At 34.6% G+C, this 21644-nt stretch overlaps 1 protein-coding gene across 1 annotated transcript in view; it reads right to left on the bottom strand.

The window, feature by feature from the left end:
- The window catches only part of gbe1a (glucan (1,4-alpha-), branching enzyme 1a), a 255017-nt gene that overhangs the window by 152978 nt on the left and 80395 nt on the right, over window positions 1-21644 (bottom strand). The window contains exons 5-7 of the mRNA XM_021479344.3: window positions 20716-20851; window positions 13641-13731; window positions 8795-9004 (exon numbers count right to left, since the gene is read on the bottom strand). Of these exons, the coding sequence (XP_021335019.2) occupies window positions 8795-9004; window positions 13641-13731; window positions 20716-20851 (437 nt within the window). The remainder of the gene's footprint in view (window positions 1-8794; window positions 9005-13640; window positions 13732-20715; window positions 20852-21644) is intronic.

Genomic DNA, 21644 nt, shown 5'->3' with positions numbered 1-21644 from the left:
AGACACTTCACCGTCAAGCGTCTGAATTCATGCATGATGAAGAGATAGGAAGAAAAGCCAAAGAGGAGATTGTTAGAGAGAACTGACACAAGTAAAAACTGAATGAGACAGCTCATTTACACAAAACAGACACCTACAGAACTCTCGGTTTTACATTGAAAAAACCCCCAAAACATTTAAAAAAGTAACAAATTTGTATGAAATTTGTTTTCATAAAGTTAAAAATATTGTCAAGTCACTAGCAGATATTATATCCATTACATGTATATCAATTCTTTATTTTTTTTCTTTTACTTTTCTAATAAATGCTTCACATCTTCTTCCACAGATGCATCACTTTTGACAAGTGCTTAATTTGTAAATTGTGTGGTCCCCGAACAGATCGGGGTAACGGATCCGGCATGTTACCCAAAGATAGAAAGGTGTCGCGCACAAAAGTGGGGAGGGTTAGGGAGTTGCAGAAAAAAAAGTAAAAGTAAACAGCGGACGGGGGAGGAGGATGATCGGTAAAATGAGGTGCCAGATCAGATTTTAGAGGTGCCGGTGTGTTCCGGCACAAACTAAGCCCTGCTTTTGACTTAAATATAGAAAGAAATGTGATAATAATTTAATAATTGATTAGTAATAATTAATAATCATAATATCATTATAAGTGAAGTTTATTTATAAACTAATTTTGAGAGTATTACATGCTATGATTGACCACAGCTAGTCCCACATTAGCTATCACATGATTTACATGATAAATAACCAGATTTCCTTAGTCATCTTCGTCTTAAAGAATCTGCCCAATCAGCCCAACTCCTCCCCAAGAAGGTTGCTGCATGGTTCAATTCCCAGCAGGGCTAGTTGGCGTTTCTGTGTGAAGTTTACATGTTCTCCCTGTGTTCCTGTGGGGTTCCTTTGGGTACTCTGGTTTCCTCCCAAAGACATGTGGTGTAAGTGAACTGAATAACTTAATTGGCCACAGTATGTTAGTGCAAGTGTTTTTAGATTGGTTTATGAACGTAAATGCTCCTGCTGATAAACAAAGGAATACATCGAACAAACAAATTCATGGGAGCCCTTGAGACCTACCTGAACTCAGACTCCTCTCTCTCCTGATGAAACTCCTGATGGGACAGCATGCCAAATAGACCTTATTTATCAATCATCAGCTAAGTGTGAACTCTTAAAATATCTTTGTTTTATAATGTTAATTAAAATGAGCAGTGATTCATTCATTCTTTAATTTTCCTTCAGCTTAGTCCCTGATTTATCAAGGGTTGCCAGAGCAGAATGAACCATCAACTACTCTAGCGTACGTTTTACAGTTCTCCGCAGATGCCCTTCCAGCCACAACCCAGCACCAGGAACAAAATTGCAGTCATAATTATATCATTTTGTTAAAATAAACCAATAAAATATTTGTAAAAAAAAATAAATAAATAAACATTTGGTTTTAAAAATAATAATTTAAAAGTAAAAAAAAAAAAAAACACTATATTAAAATTATGGGTAACACTTTAGTTTAGGTCACAATTAATGATATTAACAAACAATTAACTAACACTACCAGCTTGTTAAACTACTAATACGCTGTTTATTAATGGTTAGAAATGTAGAAATTGGGTTTAAGTTTTGGGAAAGATTAGGGATGCAGAATAAGCTCATAACCACTAATGAACAGTAAATATTGTATAAATATGAATAAGCCAATAGTTAATAGCATGAAATGTTACCTAAATTAAGTTTTACCAAATTATGGTACCAATCTACAATATTTTATTTACTTACACAAAGTTAATACAACACCCTATATAAGTACTTACATCTACACTATATATATTTAGAATAAACAGACGAAACCACAACAAAAACCAAGTGGTGATGAGAAAATCAGAATGAACAAAACCTCATCACTAAAAGTTTAGTACGAAAGTGAAAAAGATGTTTAGTACTAAAGTAATGCAATAAGCATTCATTAAAAAACATAATAGGGCCAGACTGAATCTGCAGACATTTTTTGCTATTTCTGCACAGAGTTTTGTTAAAAATCTGTGTATTTATGCTGAATGATTTTGGGAGTATCATAACTAAAACCTTATTAAATTAACTAAAAAGTAATACCATTTTAACTTATATTTGATGTTTACAATGCAAATCCAATTAGATTCACTTTATTTGGTAAACAAAGCAAGTCTTCTATACAGTATAATATATCTACTAAAACACAGAAAATATTAATGTACAAACTGTATTGTAAATAAATTATATGAACGTTTTCATATTAGTCACTGAAAAATAATATAAATTTACACACATTTACACAAGTAAATAAACAGAATGATGGGCTAAACATCTGAGGAAATCTGCGGAATTCTGTGTGTGCAGATTCCGTGTGAGCCTACATATACTAATGAGGAAAACAAAATCTAAATAGAAATATAGGAAGATAAACAAAAATCTTAAAAGTTACTGCTAATATGGTAAAATTTTTGCAGAAGCATTATTCTGGTTTGAATTTTAAAACAAAATTTTTATTAGCTTTTTTAAAAAGATTTTTTTTTAATAATATTTTCTTCTTCTGGAGAAAGTCTTATTTGTTTTATTTCAGCTAGAATAAAAGTTTTTAATTTTTTTTAAAAAACTATTTTAAGGTCAATATTATTAGCCCCATTATTATTTTTTAGATTGTCTACAGAACGAACCATCGTTATACAACAATGACTTGCCTAATTACCCTAACTTGCCTAATTAACCAGGTAAAGCCTTTAAATTGCCCTTTAACCTGCAAAGAAGTGTCTTGAAAAATATGTAGTAACATATTATTTACTTTCATCATGTCAAAGATAAAATAAACCAGTTATAAGATGTTAGTTTTTAAAACTAATATGTTTAGAAATGTTTTATAAAAAATCTTCTTTAGGTTAAACAGAAATTGGGGGAAAGGGGTGGCTAATAAATCAGATGCGTAAATAATTTTGACTTCAACTGTATATATTATTTCAGTAATCTTTTCAGCCTCTTTGACTGCTTTGTTGTAATAGTTTCCTAAGCATTCATGTGCGTGTCCCCTTACATTTAGACCTTCAGTAGCATACGTTTTCTTAGCAACACTGTTTGTCGTCAAGCATCTGATTTTCTGTATGATGAAGAGATGCAAAGGAAAGCCAGAGAGAGAAGATTGTCAGAGAGAATTGACAGAGGTAAAGACTGGATGAGGCTCATTTACACCACAGAGACGCCAACAAACTGCAGCAGGGCCACAGATGAAAGACTTTAAAGAAGAATCAATATATTACTGCCACTCCACCAATCCCTCATCACTTTCAAAAATAATTGGGGCTGAACAAACACCGAGAGGAAAAACAGCAACATCAAAGCCCTCAAACAACAGTCCGCAAAATAACAGATTAACAAATAAAACAGAATTAATAAATAAATTATTCGCCAGACAAAGCTTTGAAACTGTATCGCCTATTGTCCTTTTATTCCGTCGCTAAATGGTCCACAAAATTATCTGCGTAAACAAGCACTCGGATCAGGTTGGGAGGTGAGCTATGAAAACAAGTTATAAAGTCATCAAATAAAATTAAAGTATTATGAAAAATCGTTATGTCTTTTTAGCAGAATTGTTAAACTCAAAAAATCAAAGATGGATAAATGAGGAAAGTCAAAACAATGTGAATAAACGGGCTCTCAATTAGCTGCGATGCAAGTTAATTAAAAGCACGATTAGAATAGACAAGCTGTTGTTTCTGACTTTCTTTCAAGCAACCGTTGATTAGTTCGTCTGGATAAACAATCTGAAACGTATTAAGTATATACTGTGTAATGACAATCTGTAGAGTATAACGACATTACAATATTTGAAACCCATCTGTGTTATTTTCAAGATTAATTCGACAGGACGGTCAGCATGAGAGATGTGTTGTTTAAACAAGCTTGTCTTTTAGCATTTTGTTTTGTTTTTATGCTTTTTGCCATGCAGTTTCCAGGGTTTCATGGTATTTTTTCTCCTTCTTTTCTAATATTAATTCCAAGGCTTATTATTTGATGTTAGATGGTGCTACCAGGAAATTACATTTTGAAAAATTAATAACTATTTAATTAAGAACTGCTTTTATTATAGCCAAAATAAAGCAAAAAAGACTTTCTCCAGAAGAAAAAATATGGTCAGACATACTGTGAGAATTTCCTTGCTCTGTTAAACATTATTTCAGATATATTTAAAAAGAAAAAAACAAATTAAAAGGGGGGCTAATAATTCTGACTTCAACTGTATATTTACAGGGTTTCTGCAGGTTTTAGCATGTTTTTCACCATTTTAAAGATCATTATGAATGAAATGTCAGACTTAAGGCTGATTTATACTTCTGTGTCAAGCTCACGCATATGGTTTGGTGGAGCCTTCATGCGGTGGCATAGCCCTCACCATGGCTGACGTGCACCTCTCAAAAAATTTAAACACACATTGCAACAATGTGTAGCATAAGCTTTGTGATTGGTCAACTTGGTAGTGATGACGAATGTGGGTGGTGTTGAGAGATTCAAGCCCAATGGAGTGAGTATTTACAAGTATCGAGCCCTGTGAATGAGCTCTAGATAGAGACTTTTGTTTTTTTGTTTACCTTATATTTAAAATTGTTGCATGATCATCGGTGCCAGCCTCTGAATGAGCAAGTTTGAGCTACTTGTAGCATTCAGAAAAAATAAATAAATAAACACCTGCGAAGAAACTCGACACAGAGGAACATAAAAACCTGCCAGTGTTTCTGAGGTGTTATCGCAGAGCAACACAAACAGCATGCAGAAGTATGAATGCATGACTACATCACTTGATGCAAAAGTATAAATCAGCCTTTACACAGGGCTAAATGCTAAGGATTTTAAATGGCCTGGATGGGCCAGTAGAATTTGTTTTTAATTGCCACATAAAAACTCTAGTTAGTTATTGGGCACATATTTTAAATGTGTAAAAACGAAAAACTAGTTGTATACACTGCAAGCATAAATCTCTATAAAACACTTTCTCTTAAAAAAATAAATACATTTAAAACTATGACAAACTTAATGTGTGCAATCCAGTCTATACGGGTCAGTGGCTTCACTTGGTAGCTGCTAAAATTCTAAACAATTGTTATTGTAAGGAAGATAATTAAACCATATTGTATTTAATTAAATAATTGAAACATATTGGTATTTTTATCGAGATGGATTGTTAGTGATTGGATGGGTGTTGGCCCAATGCTTTACATGTACATAAAGAAATTAAGCCTGTTTAAAATGATTTAAGACCTGTAACATAATATTTCAGTCTATATATAACTTTTTAAGGCCTGAAATTTTGTTTTAGAAATTTTACAAATTTCTTTACTTTTAAAGACCCCACAGACACCCTGTAAATGAAAGTTAAAGTAATAGATTTACAAAAACGAGAATGTAAAATTCACTTACCTGATTTAATAGATAAAAGAGCTGTTACTAAATATAGACATTTTTGACTTGATTAAAAGCAGTATATCTAGACTTACAGTTTAACAAAATAATTATTTAATAATTTAATATCACAAAAATCCTAATCACAGCTTTTTTACAGACACAACATACAAAGATAAACTCAGAGCTAAATACTGTGCTGTTACACAGACTAAAGAGCAATGTTCGCCACTTGAACACTGACCAGTACCCATTTCACTTATCCTCCATTCTATCTCTACCAAGCAACAGTATGTAAAAAAAAAAAAAAAAAAAAAAACATTAAAATGTTGCCAGCGGCGAACAGGGACCCGGGAAGAGAAAACAGAAGGAACAAAAGGCATACAGCCAGAATCAATAACAAAGATATGACCAAAAATCAATGTTCATTCGCAGAGGTAACCGGCAGACAGGACTATCATTTTGGTGGGTGAGGCATGACTTCAGATTCAAACAACAATGATGTGAAATCCCATTACAGAAGAGGGCAACGGAGGGCAGCACTGAGACCTCTAATGGATCAGAGCTGAGAGGAGGCGTAAAGAGAGCCTGTCATCTCCGAGAGGAGACCGAGAGACATTTTGTAAAGGTATTATCCCGCTTTTTTTACACATGCGTGTAATGCACGTCGAATAACAAATGTAATGTAATCAGATTACTTTTTCAAGTGGCAAGTAATGTAATAGTTATATTTCATTGCGAAGAAAATACAGTTATTTTGAAAAGATAAGTTACTTTATGCATTTACTGACTGACAGCTCTCTAGTCCCTGTGTTGAGTGGAATCAGGAGTAACTGTAGATCTGTTGTAAACAATGGGTAAATATGTTACTTTAGACCCTGTCTAAAATGTGAAAATGTATTACTCATCTCACTTGTACAATAAACCAATGCAGTACCTCTTAAAATGAATAAAAATGCTCTTAAAATATTCATTATTAAAAAGTGTTGAACATTTATTTGCATACTATTCTTCATTAACTTTAATTGAAGGGGATGTTCATTGGACACACATCATGAATATGGAGATTTTATGCATGCTTATGACAATTGCTTGACAATCAGTTATGGCACCTGCTTTGAATATTATCACTCGATTGAATGGGCGTTATTAGTGTTTATCAGCTGAAAGATATGGGCAAGTAGAGGCCTTCTGCGCCTACTGGTAGGTTTAGAAGACTGTTATCATCCATTCACAGAGTTGATCAGCTACTAAAAGAGAAGACTCCGGATCCAGATCTGTTTTTACATTACTGTGACGGTTAAGTTTAGGGTTGGGGTATGTTAATGAAATACAATTAATGGGAAATTTAATAAAAATAATAAAATAATAAAAAAATAAAAAATAAAAATAATATAATTATTAATAATAATTCATAAATAAATAAAAATAAATAATTTAATGAAATTCTCATTATTTTTCGGTCGCAGCCGTATGTGATCTCCAGCTGATTAACCATGTGGATTGATGATAACAGCCTTCTGAGCCTATCAGTAGGCACAGAAGGCCCCCACTGGCCCATATCTATCAGGTGATAATCACTGATAACGCCCATTCAGTCGAGTGATGCATTCTGATTGGCTGGTTATGTCATTTTAACTGCAAAAATGACATTGATTAAGATGTTGTGTCAACTTGGAATAAACATCAATACCAAAACCTCTCTGTCATGACAACTTGACATGGTTTCATGACAGTCTTATAAACACAACCTTTAAGTAAAGTGTTACTGAACTCTTGTTCTATTACGACTTATAACAAGGAAGCCCAGCCCAGATGCAAAAAGGAACACAAATGTAACATAATGGACACATTTCCTTGAAACAACAACTAAGCACATTTAGATATTTTTAGAAGTAGTAAAATGTGATTATGATGCATTACTTTTAAAAATAACCTTGCTCTACACAGCTGAATCTGGTTTTCCTGATCTGTTTTCAAATAATTTTCTCTTTGTATTTCTTACAGTACAGTGGTTTTTCAATGTAGGTCCATAACATCTCTGCAAAAACCCTTGTTTAGAGTTTTTTTTTTGTTATTTGTCATTTGTGTTGAGCTGTAAGTAATATGTTAAATGTAAAAATTAGTTTTGATGGTTAAACGTTGAGGAAAATAATGACATTGTAATATTTTCTTTAAAAATGTAACTATTTTTTAACACAATGTTTACAGTTTACTGAAAAATACTCTCATAATGTATGCGAAGCATCATGGGGCGTATAAAAAATGGCTAGCAAGTAAGACAGCACAGACTGAAGATTCACCAAAAAGAGCTTGTTTGCAAGCTGTGAAGTACCACATACAAGATGTGCTGCATCAGAGTGAATCAAAGCTGAACATCTGTGATGGTTCAGGAAACAAAAGTAGTACCTCTTATATGTCTTAAGATGCCATTAAGATCCATTAGAGCTCCATTAGCATGCTAATGCTTGAAGAAAACTCAAGGGGTGATTGATATTTACAAATGAGAGCTAATTGTATAGAACAAGATTAGGAAATTTGAGCAATATGTATCGCATTCACTAAACGATCATACAACATTTAATGTTATGTATACAGTGTAATCTATTATTGATTACAAATGACATAATAAACATTGAACATTGTAGCATTACATATTTTAGGTAATGCAAATAGAGTACATTTTATTATTTATTATTAACATTATGAACAACATAAAGTGTTTAAATCTATATATTATGTCAGGTTTTCCCAACCCTGTTAGTTGATAATTCAATTATAACAATTATATATATATATACAATATATATATATATATATACAAACACATATACATACATATACACATATAGTACATATAGTATATATATATATATATATATATATATATATATATATATATATATATATATATATATATATATATATATATATATATATATATATGTATGTATATGTGTGTATGCATATATGCATATATATATATATATAATCTGGTAATTGTGAACATGCAAATGTATTTAAGTGAATCCATGTGCATTAATTAATTAGTTTTTTATCTATATATATATATATTGTTTTACTCTCTGAGTGGTAAACTTTTTAATGTTTGACTGAAAAAAAAACACACCAACATCATGAATGCCCTAAGAGTAAATTAACAGCAAATGTTTATTTTTGGGTGAATTAAGCTGCTCAACCATCTACAATAATCAGCTTTCAGTGGGCAGTACTGTTTAGAGCTATTAAGAGATTAAGAAAATGGATGCAAAATTAAAAAAAAGATATTCTCGATAGTATTAAATAAACTAATCATAAACCCAGTCTACCACAAAACAGTACAGTTGTATTCACTGTCTCAGAACTGCCTCACCTGGAGTAATTGAAGAGTCGACTGTCCCAGAGTGAGTGTTTGCCTCTGGAGCCTCCATGAAAGAAGCAGGAGTCAGTCCCATCGAAGTAGTTGAGTCCATCCTCTGTGTTGCTGGAGGCGTGACTGTGGACCACATCCAGCAGAACAGCAATGCCCATGGAGTGTGCCGTATCTACCAGATGCTTCAGATCATCAGGAGTGCCAAAGCGGCTGATGGAAAAGACAAGACGTGGTTTCTAAAGTGAATTGGAGTATTTTTTTTGATAAGTTGATGGATATGAGCTGGTGTAAGCAAGTTCATTAATAACTGAAAGGTTGCATGTTAAAGTCTGTTTAAATGTCAACAAGCTACACAATTTCCACTTGATGGCAACATTTTGTTTTATTCAGTATTTAAAATATTATTAAATAAAATACTATATTATTGTTTAGTTAAAAATATAATATTTAGTACAATTTTCAAATAAATATGTTGTAAAGTTAATAGTACGTTATAACTGCAATGTATCATCAAATAGCATTTTTTTATTTACATGTTGCTTACAAACGCGAAAGAATATGAATATGTTCAATGACCATCAATGGTGGTCAAAGAAAGAAAAAAATAAAGATTATTTTTGCCAGCATAATGGGCTAACAGCATCTGCTAGCTAACAGCTAAAGCTAAACAATCCACAACTAATACAAGATCCTCCACAGACGAGTGGATTCCGATTCAAGGCCTAAATCACAAAACAAATTCTCTCCCTGAACTCCCAGAATGCCTGGCGGTATATCTATTTTGCAGGGTTAAAAGATATCAGGACAAAGAACAAGAAAAGTGAGACGAGAGCTAATGATATTCCAAGTCACCTCCCTCACTCACTCCCTCAACCCCGGCAGAAAGAGGAATAGGTCTTAAATGTCCATGAGTGATCAATCATGAGTGAAATTACTCTGTATACATTGCACTTTATCTGGACTGGTCCACCAGTGCCGGCCGCCTCAGCCAGCCAAAGCCAAATAAAGATTCCCAATGACTCTGTCATATCTTATTAGGTTGAGGGAGTTGCTCACTCCCCACATTCAAAGACGCAATTTTCTTTCATGAGAGTTTATTTATTTTGGAGACCCAATTCTGTTTTTTTTTTACTATTGTTATTTATCAGAGCTTTCTTCTATTTGGGGATTAGCGGCAAATGTGTTTACAGTAAGATTACTGCCCTTGACAGAGGACCTCATCCTGATTTAAAGACTGGAATTACTGCTGCACGGGCTGAGAGACAACCCCACCAAACTCTGAGCTCTAAAGGAAAATGAAAAGCATTTAGATACTGTCACACGCTCAGTCTACCAGGCCTTGTAGATATAATGCTAATAAATAAAATGTGACCAGGGCACAGCATGCTAATGCGTTTTGGTGAAGGAGAAGTGCATGTTGTAGCCACATCCGGAACAACTGGATCTGAAGTCTCGAGGTGAAAATAATTTCTTTCGGGACGTAGACGTTAACCTTCATCCTTAAAAATACAATCCATAACTGCCCTAGCAACTTTAAAGCTGTTAGTGGTCTGACAGCTTCAAGAGGGAAATGTAATTGCATCCTGTATAGCAGAGGCTGTGTTTTATTCTTCTTTGCATTGTTTTGAAGACAAAGGCTTTGTACTCTTTATTTCAGCAAATTTGTAGCGTCCCTGCATAAATAAGGCAGTATTTAGTTGATGGGGAATTTGCATCCACAACCATCCCAGTTCATTATCTACTAAACCACTCAATCAGCAAATATTTGCAATAAACAGTCTAAACATTATGAAGAGCAGTTCATATACTATTGGTCCTCTGTGTGCTGTGAAAACAACCATGCCAAGGCATGGAGTCTACCCAAGGGTACATGTCTTGTGGTAACTGGCAGCAATACTTTTGTGTAACATCGTTAAAGTCAAATAGGTTAGAACCTTTTCAGATCAAACTTGTCGGTCCCGAACATATTTTGACTGACCATATCTTATTGAGAGCACTTATTTAAACCTGATTGAGCCATCTCTACCACTTGGTTGAAGTATGTTAAGCCAAAAAAATCCACTCACTAACTCAATCAACAGCACTCGCAACAACATTACTTCTACCATTGAAATCAAACAAGGCAATCACTCCTGACATGTGAACTGACATCCAAGGAAATCACTCCTTACATTTCAACTGTTTTTGATGAAATTTGCAACGTAAGCTTTTTTTTGTTCAGGTGGTGCTCGCTGCAGAGCTATTGAGCTCCAGCTTGAGCTCCACCTTTTTTGCACTTCTTCTACGAGTGATGTCACTGGGGGTAGGGTTAGGGGTGGAGTTGGTGTACGCATTAAAACAGCTTACAGGAGGCAGAACGAGAGCTCATGCTCCCCCTCGCTGGAGCTCAGCTCTGCTCAAATGGCTCTGCTGCGAGCACCCTCTATTTTTTTTAGACATATTACCGTCTCAGAGCCCTAACTTTTCAAATTTATGTTGCTTGGTGCTATGAAAAATATTTAGTGTGTTTGTAAGAGTTTTTCAAAAACATGCTCGACCAAACGGTTGATTTGTTCCTTTATGGTATAGGTAGAAATGCAAAACTAATGATTTGCAGCAATGTTTAGGTAGATACAGTAGTAGTTGTCAAATTCTGGCCCATGGGAATGACTGGATCATTACTTTTCACAGCAGAACATCACAGTTTCCATATTAGAGCTGTAAACCAACAGCATGAAGAGGGAAATGTTTTTCCATCCACCAATGTAAAACTTTGGTTCATGAGAGTACTCTGTATTTTGTAAAGCTTGCTAGCATTGAATCATAAATTTTGCTCTTAGAGAAACCATGAACTCTCTTTCACATTGTACGTTTTAAATGCTCCGGTTGACTTCATGTGCGAGTATAATAACATGTGATATTTAGAATGTATTCCACATCACTGCAGCCCTGATGATTTATCCATGTAGTGTTATCTTTTTTCCTTTATCTTTTAATAGGTACAACTTCCTAATTATTCACTCAGTCACTATCCTTCGGCTTAGTCCCTGATTTATCTGGGGTATTCACGTGGAATAGACCCCCAATTACTGTGGCCCTTCCAGCCACAATCCAGCAGTAGAAACACCCATACACTCTCTCATTCACACACAAGCTATCGACTATTTAGTTCAATTCATACCACGTCTTTTGACTGCGGAGGAAACCCACATGAACACTGGGAAAACATGCAAACTCCACACAGAAATGCCACATGGCTCAGTCAGTACTCCAACCAGCAACCTTCTGTGACTGAGCCACCGTGCCACCTCTTCCTAGTTATATTGTAATGCATCTTATATTAAAATTCTTAAATATGTGTAAAACATGTGTTTTGTCAATTAAATAGCTTGATAGTGAATCATATTGGTGAATCTATGGTGGTTGATGCGGGTCGCCATGTTAGTCTGCTCTTTAGAACAGTGCTGCTTGTAAATTCATTAGCTTCACCCAAAATACTATTGTATATATTTTTAACTGGTTAACCTATCTAGTAACCTAAACAGTGTGTATCTGATGTGCATAAATGTGTATAAAGCACAACATCTGATAATGTTTAAAAATAATAGTTATTATATCTACATAGATTTGCATTAGCATGTATTTTACAAATCATAAATTGTATGTTTTAGGTGGATTTAAATGTCTGAAACCAAAAATAAACTTAGTTAATACAATTATTTGTAAATAAGCACTGATAAATTGGGATTTGCTACAGGTGCATTTTTTATCCAGGATGGGCCATTTATATGGATAAACCTTAATAAAATGGGAATGGTTGGTGATATTAACGTCCTGTTTGTGGCACATTAGTATATGTGAGGGGGCAAACTTTTAAGATAGGTGGTGACCATGGTGGCCTTTTTGAAGTTGGCCATCTTGGATCTAACTTTTGTTTTTCAATAAGAAGAGGGTAATGTGACACATCAAATTTATTAGGAATTTCACAAGAAAAACAATGGTTTTATTGTAACTTTATTCTTTAATGAGTTATTTACAAGTTTCTGACCACTTATAAAATGTGTTCAATGTGCTGCCCATTTTGACCCCAAAGATAAAAGGGGACAGGTCGGGAGACCTTGGGGGCCATTCAACTGGCCCACGATGACCAAGGAAACTGTTCATCTAGGAATGCTCGGACCTGACACCCATAATGTGGTGGTGCACCATCTTGCTGAAAAAACTCAGGGAACGTGCCAGCTTCAGGGCATAAAGTGGGAAACACATCATCATGTAGCAATGTCAAATATCCAGTGAGGTTTCCATTGATGAAGAATGGCCCCACTTTTTTGTTTATGTGAAGCCTGTGCTGGCATTTCTCCTGCGGTGTTGCTATCAGTGTGTGAAGAGTGGGAGAAGAGGGTTGCATTGGCAATCCAACACAATCGGCAGCAGATTGAAAACATTGTATAAGTGGTCAGAAGCTTTTAAATAACTCATCAAGGAATAAAGTTACATTAAAACCAAGCGCACCATGGATTTTGGGAAAAACATTGTTTTTCTTGTAAAATTGCCAATAAGTTTGATGTGTCAAATGTGTGTCTAATGTGCCAAAAACAGGATGTTAATATCACCAACCATTCCCATTTTATTAAGGTGTATCCATATAAATGGCCCACCCTGTAGTTTAGCACGAGCCATTGTGGCAAAGCAACTGAATTCAGCAGCTGATCATGTGACAACTTTCCAATCACACTGGTGAGATTGTACGCTCCGGGAACCAACCAAAACTGATCACACTAGAGAGATTGTACGTGTCAAAAGGTTAAATGCAATGCAAATCATTTTAGATTAAAAAAATCTGACAAATGCACAACTTTAAATGTACCTGGAAGCAGCAAAGAAGTTGGTGACTTGATAGCCAAAGCTTGCATAGTAGGCATGTTCCATGATTGCCATGAGCTGGACACAGTTGTATCCTGAGAATAAAAGACGAGGGAAAAGAAAAAAACCTTTGAAATCAATTTTAGAATCAAAAGACCTACAACAAAACAATATCTTCAAAGTGAACACACATCTAAGGCATAATCTTGCTGTAAGTTGTTATCTTAACAATACGGATTAATTTCAAGTGCTGCCACTTCCACACTGGAAAATGTAAATGAATGAAACGTAATTAAAATTGAGTGAAACCAAAGCATAGGTTTAAATGTCAACTGCAACGCGATCCAAATCCTCAATGGCAAAATGACAGCATGATAAATTACAATTAACTTGATATTTTCATGAAAAGAATACATGAAGAGTGTAAACACTTTCTGTGAATAATAAGCTTGTGATAAAAAAGTAACGATAGACTTTTTATAAAGAAAATTCTGAAACTTCCAGTGGTTTCAGGATTTGTTTCTCAGCCAAGATGTCCATCCAATAGTCCAGGAGCTCAGAATCACTGCTGAGTGACTCCTGTAAACTACATCCGGCAACAACTAAACCTGTGGAAAACTCAGTGGGAAAATTCAGTCAACACTTTTTCACACAACAGGATCTGAATGAGAACTGACAGTGGACAGAATTTCTCTACTGAAACTCTACACACGCTCTGATATGACTTAAATGGTGGAGTAAATCTGATCATTTGACCTGTTCAACTGGTATTTTTATACCAGTCGAATTAAAGGATGACTTAACAGAACTAATAGGCTGCTGTTCCATCTGAATTGTATTATTCTTTATAATCGTGTGTTGTGTAGTGTAATTAATCTTGGACAGAGAACTTAAGACAAAGAGGTTAAACAGTAATTACTTAAAAGCTGTTTTCAATTTCAGTTTACTCATCCTCGCTCCACGATGTCCCCAGCAAAGGTTTTTCTTTTGACATTGTTAAGAGTCTTGTTTTATTTTTTTAACAAAAGCAATTCTGCAAAGACAGTTTCCAGCATGCAATAACATCAAATTATTGCATAATTTGCTGTGGGTCCAGGCAAATCAATCAATCAATCAATCAATCAATCAATCAATCAATCAATCAATCTATCTATCTATCTATCTATCTATCTATCTATCTATCTATCTATCTATCTATCTATCTATCTATCTATCTATCTATCTATCTATCCATCTATCCATCCATCCATCCATCCATCCATCCATCCATCCATAAACCCACCCCCATCCATCCATCCATCCATCCATCCACCCATTCATCTATCTATACCCATCCATCCATCCATCCATCTATCAATCCATCCATCTATCAATACCCATCCATCCATCCACCCATCCATCTATCTATACCCATCTATCCACCCATCCATCCATCCATCCATCCATCCATCCACCCATCCATCTATCTATACCCATCCATCCATCCATCCATTCATCCATCCATCCATCTATCTATACCCATCCATCCATCCATCCATCCATCCATCCATCCATCCATCCATTCATCCATCCATTCTTCCATCAATCCATCCATCCCTCCATCCATCCATCCATCCATCCATCCATCTATACACATCCATCCATCCCCATCCATCCATACATCCATCCATCCATCCATCGCACTTCACTTTTCAACATTTTTTGTTACAGCCTTATTTTAAAATGGATTCAATTATTATATTTCCTCAAAATTGTGCACATAATACCCTATAATGACAATGTGAAAAAAAAATCCTTTTTGAACGCAAAAAGAATTAATTACATTCTAAAATATATTCAAATAATAATAAAAACATCTTTAAAATTATTACATTTATAAAATATATAAATGTAATATATTAATTTTATTCCACAATATTACTTTTTCTTTTCTTTAAAATTCAATTAAAATTTACCCTAAAAAAGAAAATCTGTCAAACCCCCTTTTCGAAAAACTTTTTGTTTTAAATACGTGTCACTATTTTGCATTAGTCGTGACTGTACCTGAATCATCTGAGAAACTAACCATATGCCAGCCCAGCATAGCGGTAAATAAGCAAGCCTTGCCTTCTTCTGCTTCTGTGATTCTTGTGTTTAGCTCCTTTTGTTTGTCAATCAACTTTTTGACTGCACTTCTTCATGTGGATGTTGATTAAATCGCAGAACAAAGGATGCTTTTATGCTCCGTTCATCTGACTCAGTCCTTCCTCCACCACAAAATCTCTTATCAATGGATTTAAACATCAGACCTGTCAAGCAACATTTTATCATGCACTACACAACAACAAAAAAATCCTGATAACTCAAGGGAAGGTCATATGCAACATATAATAATATAAAAATCAGCCATTTCCAAATAGAAAAAAAAAGATAGCTTTCAATGCATTTCTTTCACTGTGAAATCTTCAAATTCACTCTGTCAATCACTTATTGTTTGAGAGTTTAATTAAACTTTTTACAATAGAAGTGTACTTTAAAATGACACAAGGTTTACAGGGCAACATATGGGCATTTAATTGAGCCTGTTTTTTTTTATTATCATTTTTGTAATTATTTTAAAAATGTTTCAGTCATTACCAACCTTTAATCTACATCCATTTATCTATTTTTGTACCCATCTGTTTATCATGTTTTCATATTCCATACATCCATCCATCCATCCATCCATCCATCCAGCCTTTTATTCATCCATCCATGTATTCAACTATTTTTATATACAATTTATTTATAGTTTTTACCTATTCATCTATTTTTCCATGTATCCATTCATCCATCTATTCATCCAACCCATTTACTTTTTTTCACCCTTTTTCATATTCATCCATCCTTGCATCATTTTATCAACGTATTTTACACCTATCCATAAATCTATCCAACCATGTATGAACCAATTTTATTCCCATTTTTATGCCTTTTTTTTATTTTTCCACCCATTCATATCAACCTATTCACTTGTTTAAAACCTGTTTTTCATCCATTCATGCATCAACATATTTTCCATCCATCCTTTCATACATAAATCATCCAATTCATCAACCAATTTTACATCCATTCATTGATCGAAACATTTATTGATCTATTCATCAATACATCCATCCATGTATTGACCTATTTTTATATACCTGTTTATTTATAATTTTTCCTATTAATGCATTCATCCATCTGCCCATCCACTTGTTTTATATTCATCTATTCATGCATCAATTAATTAACATATTTTCTATCTATCCAATTGATCAACCAATTTTCCATCCATCCATTTTCACCAACCTATTTTCCATCAATCCATCCATCCATCCATCCATCCATCCATCCATCCATCCATCCATCCATCCATCCATCTATTTTTATGTACCCATTCATTTATATTTTTCCCTATTTATCCATCCATGTATCTATCCATCAACCCATTCACTTGCTTTCAATTAATTTTTAAATACATTCATGCATCAATTTATCAAGATATTTTCCATCAATCCAATTTGTCAACCAATTTTCCATCCATCCATCCATCCATCCATCCATCCATCCATCCATCCATCCATCCATCCATCCATCCATCCATCCATCCATCCATCCATATCAATCAATCAATCAATCTGTTGATTGACTGTTTGGCTTAAAAATTTTGCCTTTAAATTCATTCATTTCACCCCCACTTCTAAAACTAGTGTATAAAAGCTCTTCCATTAGTGCAGCATTGCTTCTGTTGCTTTTTTGAGAGTCTAGGAGACCATTAACTGAGCACAGAACCTCGGGGAGAGCGTCGACCATGAGCATGCGCAATCAAAGCCAGCACGACTCAGTATTTTAGCACCCATTTAAGGGGTGAAAAATAATTTTACGCTAACTAACTCTCAGCTTACAAACAGATTTGCTCCAGGCAAAGGTTAACGCTTCAGCCCTCGAGAAAACAAACAACAGAAGGTTATGTTTTATGGATCACACCGAAGCAATGAACACTAATGTTTAAGGTACCTTCTGTAATCCCCACAGCTCCCAAAACCTCATTTGGATCCTTCTGACATTGTAATTGTAGGCTGGCTTCCTCACAGGCTTCCATGTCAAAAGCTCTGTAAGGGAACAATCATGGGAAACGGCTCTCCGTGCAGTAATGGAATCACTCGAGGCGGCAGCTGTTTTCACATCTGCTAACTAAACTTAACAGTTCCGCTTGCGACAGTTAGCATGATATTCCATGTGGAACTGCTTGTCGCCTGTACACTTTTGCTTCATTTGTGTCTCTCTCTATGCATAATCTTTTTTTCATAGCTTCCAAGACTCTTTCTTAAGCTAATATGATACTATATAAGTTCTTAGAGGATGCAAAGAAGGCAGAACATTATCATATAAAATGAAAATGGCTAAATTTAAAATAAAAAGACTAAATTGTGTGTAAATTATTAATAGACTGATGACATGACAGCATTTAAAATGTATTTAGCAAGTTTCTTATAGAAATTTCACATTTACTTGAATGTTTCATAAAAGTACTGGGTTGATATTTGTGCTTATATGTCAGGAGTCAGATTTACACTTCTCCCTTAAGCCAAATCCCCTTAAAAAATTCTGTTCACCCAAAATGACAATTCAGTCAGTATTAACTAACTCTTTACTTGCTTCAAACTCTAGTTTAGTTTCTTTCCTTTGTGTTCAAGATATTCTAAAACATGTTATGAGAGTCAAGAGGGTGCAAAAACCAGGACTTTTCAAAATATATTATTTTGTGTTCAACAAGAAAGAAACTCATGGTTTAAAACCAGATAAAGGAGAGTAAATGATGAGTTATTTATTTATTTACATATTTATTTATTTATTTATTTATTTTTTGGTGAACTATCACAAGTTTGACTTAATAAATTGCTTGTGAACTGTGACATCTGAGTGAATTTCTTTCTGGCTGTTTCTCAATATGTGTTCTTCAGCGTTCTTGCATTCTCGTGTAACGTCATCATCATCTGCCAAAGGTTAGTTCTAAAACTAAAGGACGCAAGAATAAAGGACGCGTGAAAGTGTTCTTGTATGTGTTCTTGATATCGAGGACACACCGATGCAGACTTGACCGCCGATCTCGCTCTAGAAGTCCCAGAAGTCATTGCGACTGGAGGTGGGAAGCTCAACATTTTATATAGTTTTATTATTAAAGTTCTGAAATATAACTTATTTACCAGTCAGAAGTTCCCTAAATGAGAAGGTGCAAGTAAACATTACTACGAAAATCTTAATAAATGTAAGACATTAAGGTTGTTCATTTGTTGAAATTGTATTAAAATCAGTTTTATTTGTATTGTGCAAAGTATATTTGTAAAGTCTTTATGCATAGTATATATTGCAAAAAGGGGGAAAACAATAAATCGTTGTATGAATGCTGTAATGTGTAAAACGTTTTCGGTGAAAAATGCATGAAGGTCATCAGGAAAAAAGCACATTCTTTCAATGTGAGCTGGCAAGACCAGTCTTCACAAGAAGGTCCAGTTTCTGCATTCTTGGAATTGAGAAACAGCCTCTTTTTTTGAGTAGAAGGAGTACAAATTAGTTATACTTTATATAATTTTCAAGTCTTTTATGTAATGACTCTAATCTAACAGAACATTAAAGGGGTGGTCCACTACAATATCTTGTTTTAAACTTTAGTTGATGTGTAATCTAGATGTGTGAACATAAACAACATCTCTGAATGTAATACGCTCAAAGTTCAATGCAAAGGGAGACATTGGCTTTTACAGAGTTAACTTAGCAAAGCCTACAGCGAATGAAGTTTGGGGCTTACAAAAAATACATCCGGGTTACACAAATGCTTCAGGTTGTGCACATTCACCACGTGCATAACTAAAGGGGGCGCAGCTTGAGGCTGTAATAATATAGCAGAGACAAAGGCAAACGCTGCTATTTCCATAGAGTTTGTTCTGTTTCTGTATTTGGGCTTCCAGAATTACAATTATGTTACATATAATTATAAAAATTATATAGCATGTGACAAAGGACAGCTTCATAAATCTCTCTCAGTTCAGTGCTAGATTCGGTCACCTTGGAATTATAAGGTTCTATCTGCGTTCTGAATGATTTTGAGATATTGAGCTTCAAAGTTTTTGCATTCCATATAGAAAACAGTACGTGTGTAACATTTGGTTTTTAAATAAAAAGTCTTAAAATGTAAACAACTCATAAAAAACACCCTATATTGTCATTTTATAAGAATATGTCAATAACTTAACTTTGACGAAAATGTCAGATAGAACCTTATAATTCTAAAGTGACGACTTGTCAGATTTTATTTTAGAGAGCAGGCGTGAGATTCAGCTGTGTCCTCTGTGTCATTTTCTGTCTGATTCAGGTTTAAACTGCTAACATCTACTCTGACTGACAGTGTATACACAGCGCCAAAGCGCATGCTTGTTGAGGTGTGACACTTTTCCTGGTGATGTGGAGCCAATACGCGAATCACAGCACATTATGTTAGCTGACCAATCAGAGCCTCTTGAGGGTGGGCCTTTCAGAGCAAGTAGGAAAAACGATAGTCGTTTTGATGTTAGCAGTATATAATCAAAGTAAGATATATAAAAAAATAACAAGATTTTTTTTTTTTTTTTTTACAAAGGAAGCATGGAAACACATTGCTTTGCGTCTAATAAACAGAACCAAACCTTAAAAATACACTTTGGACCACCCCTTTAAATCAAATAGAATACTGAATACTTTTCTAAAGCCACTGACCCTCGTGTTTCTGAAGCAATGATATCTGAAACCTTTTACTTATCCTCCTTTGCTGCCTTCTAGTGTAATAAAAAATAAATAAGATAAACACAAGCGCTTTATATAATGGACCAAAACATTCTCAGTATGTCATAGTTAACTGTATGTCTTTCAAATCAATTTGAGCAAATCAGATAAGTTCTTTGATCAGCAGTAAGTTTGGCTTTTAAAGGCCATTGATTTCTTTTGGCCCAGGAGCTCAGGGTTATAGACTGGCCCTCGAAGAGCTTGGTTTGTATCATTTTGACGTGTGTTTTGCCAGTGTTTCGGTAGATTTCATCACTCACCGAGATCCTTAATGCGAGGAAGCACATCTCGGGTGAAGTTTTTGTACGAGGCAATCTTTTCCTCAGGCGAACTGATGCCCACATGAGCCTCGTAGATTCGAAGACTGCTGGGCCGAGGGGGTCTGGGGTGCTGGAACTAGGAGAGAGAAAGAGAAGAAAGGTTTACAGAAAGAGTAAGAAAGCACCCAGATATCATTTCACTCTTCTTCAGTGGAGTTTGATAAGATTTTTTGCTAGAAGGTTTGGCTGAGCATCTGGGTTACCTCTAAGATCCTGACGCAACACAACACGACACAAATATTTGACTTCACTGAACGCTTGCAACAATACAACGGAGACTAAAGTTCTCAGTCTAAGACTACAGTTTGAAGTTTGACAATGTAGAGAATACAACTTTGAGCAAACTATATGCATGATCTTGGCAAAAAAAAAAGAAATACTCTGTACAGAAAAAAAAAGTTGAAACACTGAAATGATGCCACAGCAAATGCAAATCATAATGCTTAAAACTTAGCCTCAGATTTTTATTATTAAAATTATTAAATACGATATATAACATAAGGTGGATTTTCTCATTAAATAAAGACATGATATTAGCCTGATGAACTTATTTTATTGAATATAATTTAACCAAAAAAAGGAAAAAGTTACATTTAACATTTAAAAAAATGGGGTAGCACGGTGGCTCAGTGGATAGCTTTAACTGCACTCACTGTTGCCTCACTGCAATAAGATTGCTAGTTTTCCCCACAGTTCAAAGACATGCGCTATAGGTGAAATAAGTTAACAAAATTGGCCGTAATATATAGACCTTTTTTTTTAGAGTGCAAAGTTACGCATTATGCTTTTCGTGTATTTGCAAGGATGGTACTTTAACCTTCCGGTCGCAGCTGCTTGCTTTTAATGTCTTTGAAGTAATACTGCTGTCG

Source organism: Danio rerio, chromosome 10 (assembly GCF_049306965.1).
Source record: "Danio rerio strain Tuebingen ecotype United States chromosome 10, GRCz12tu, whole genome shotgun sequence".
NCBI lineage: Eukaryota > Metazoa > Chordata > Actinopteri > Cypriniformes > Danionidae > Danio > Danio rerio.
Note: the sequence above shows the minus strand (reverse complement) of the source record. Positions and strands in the feature narration are given on the sequence as shown.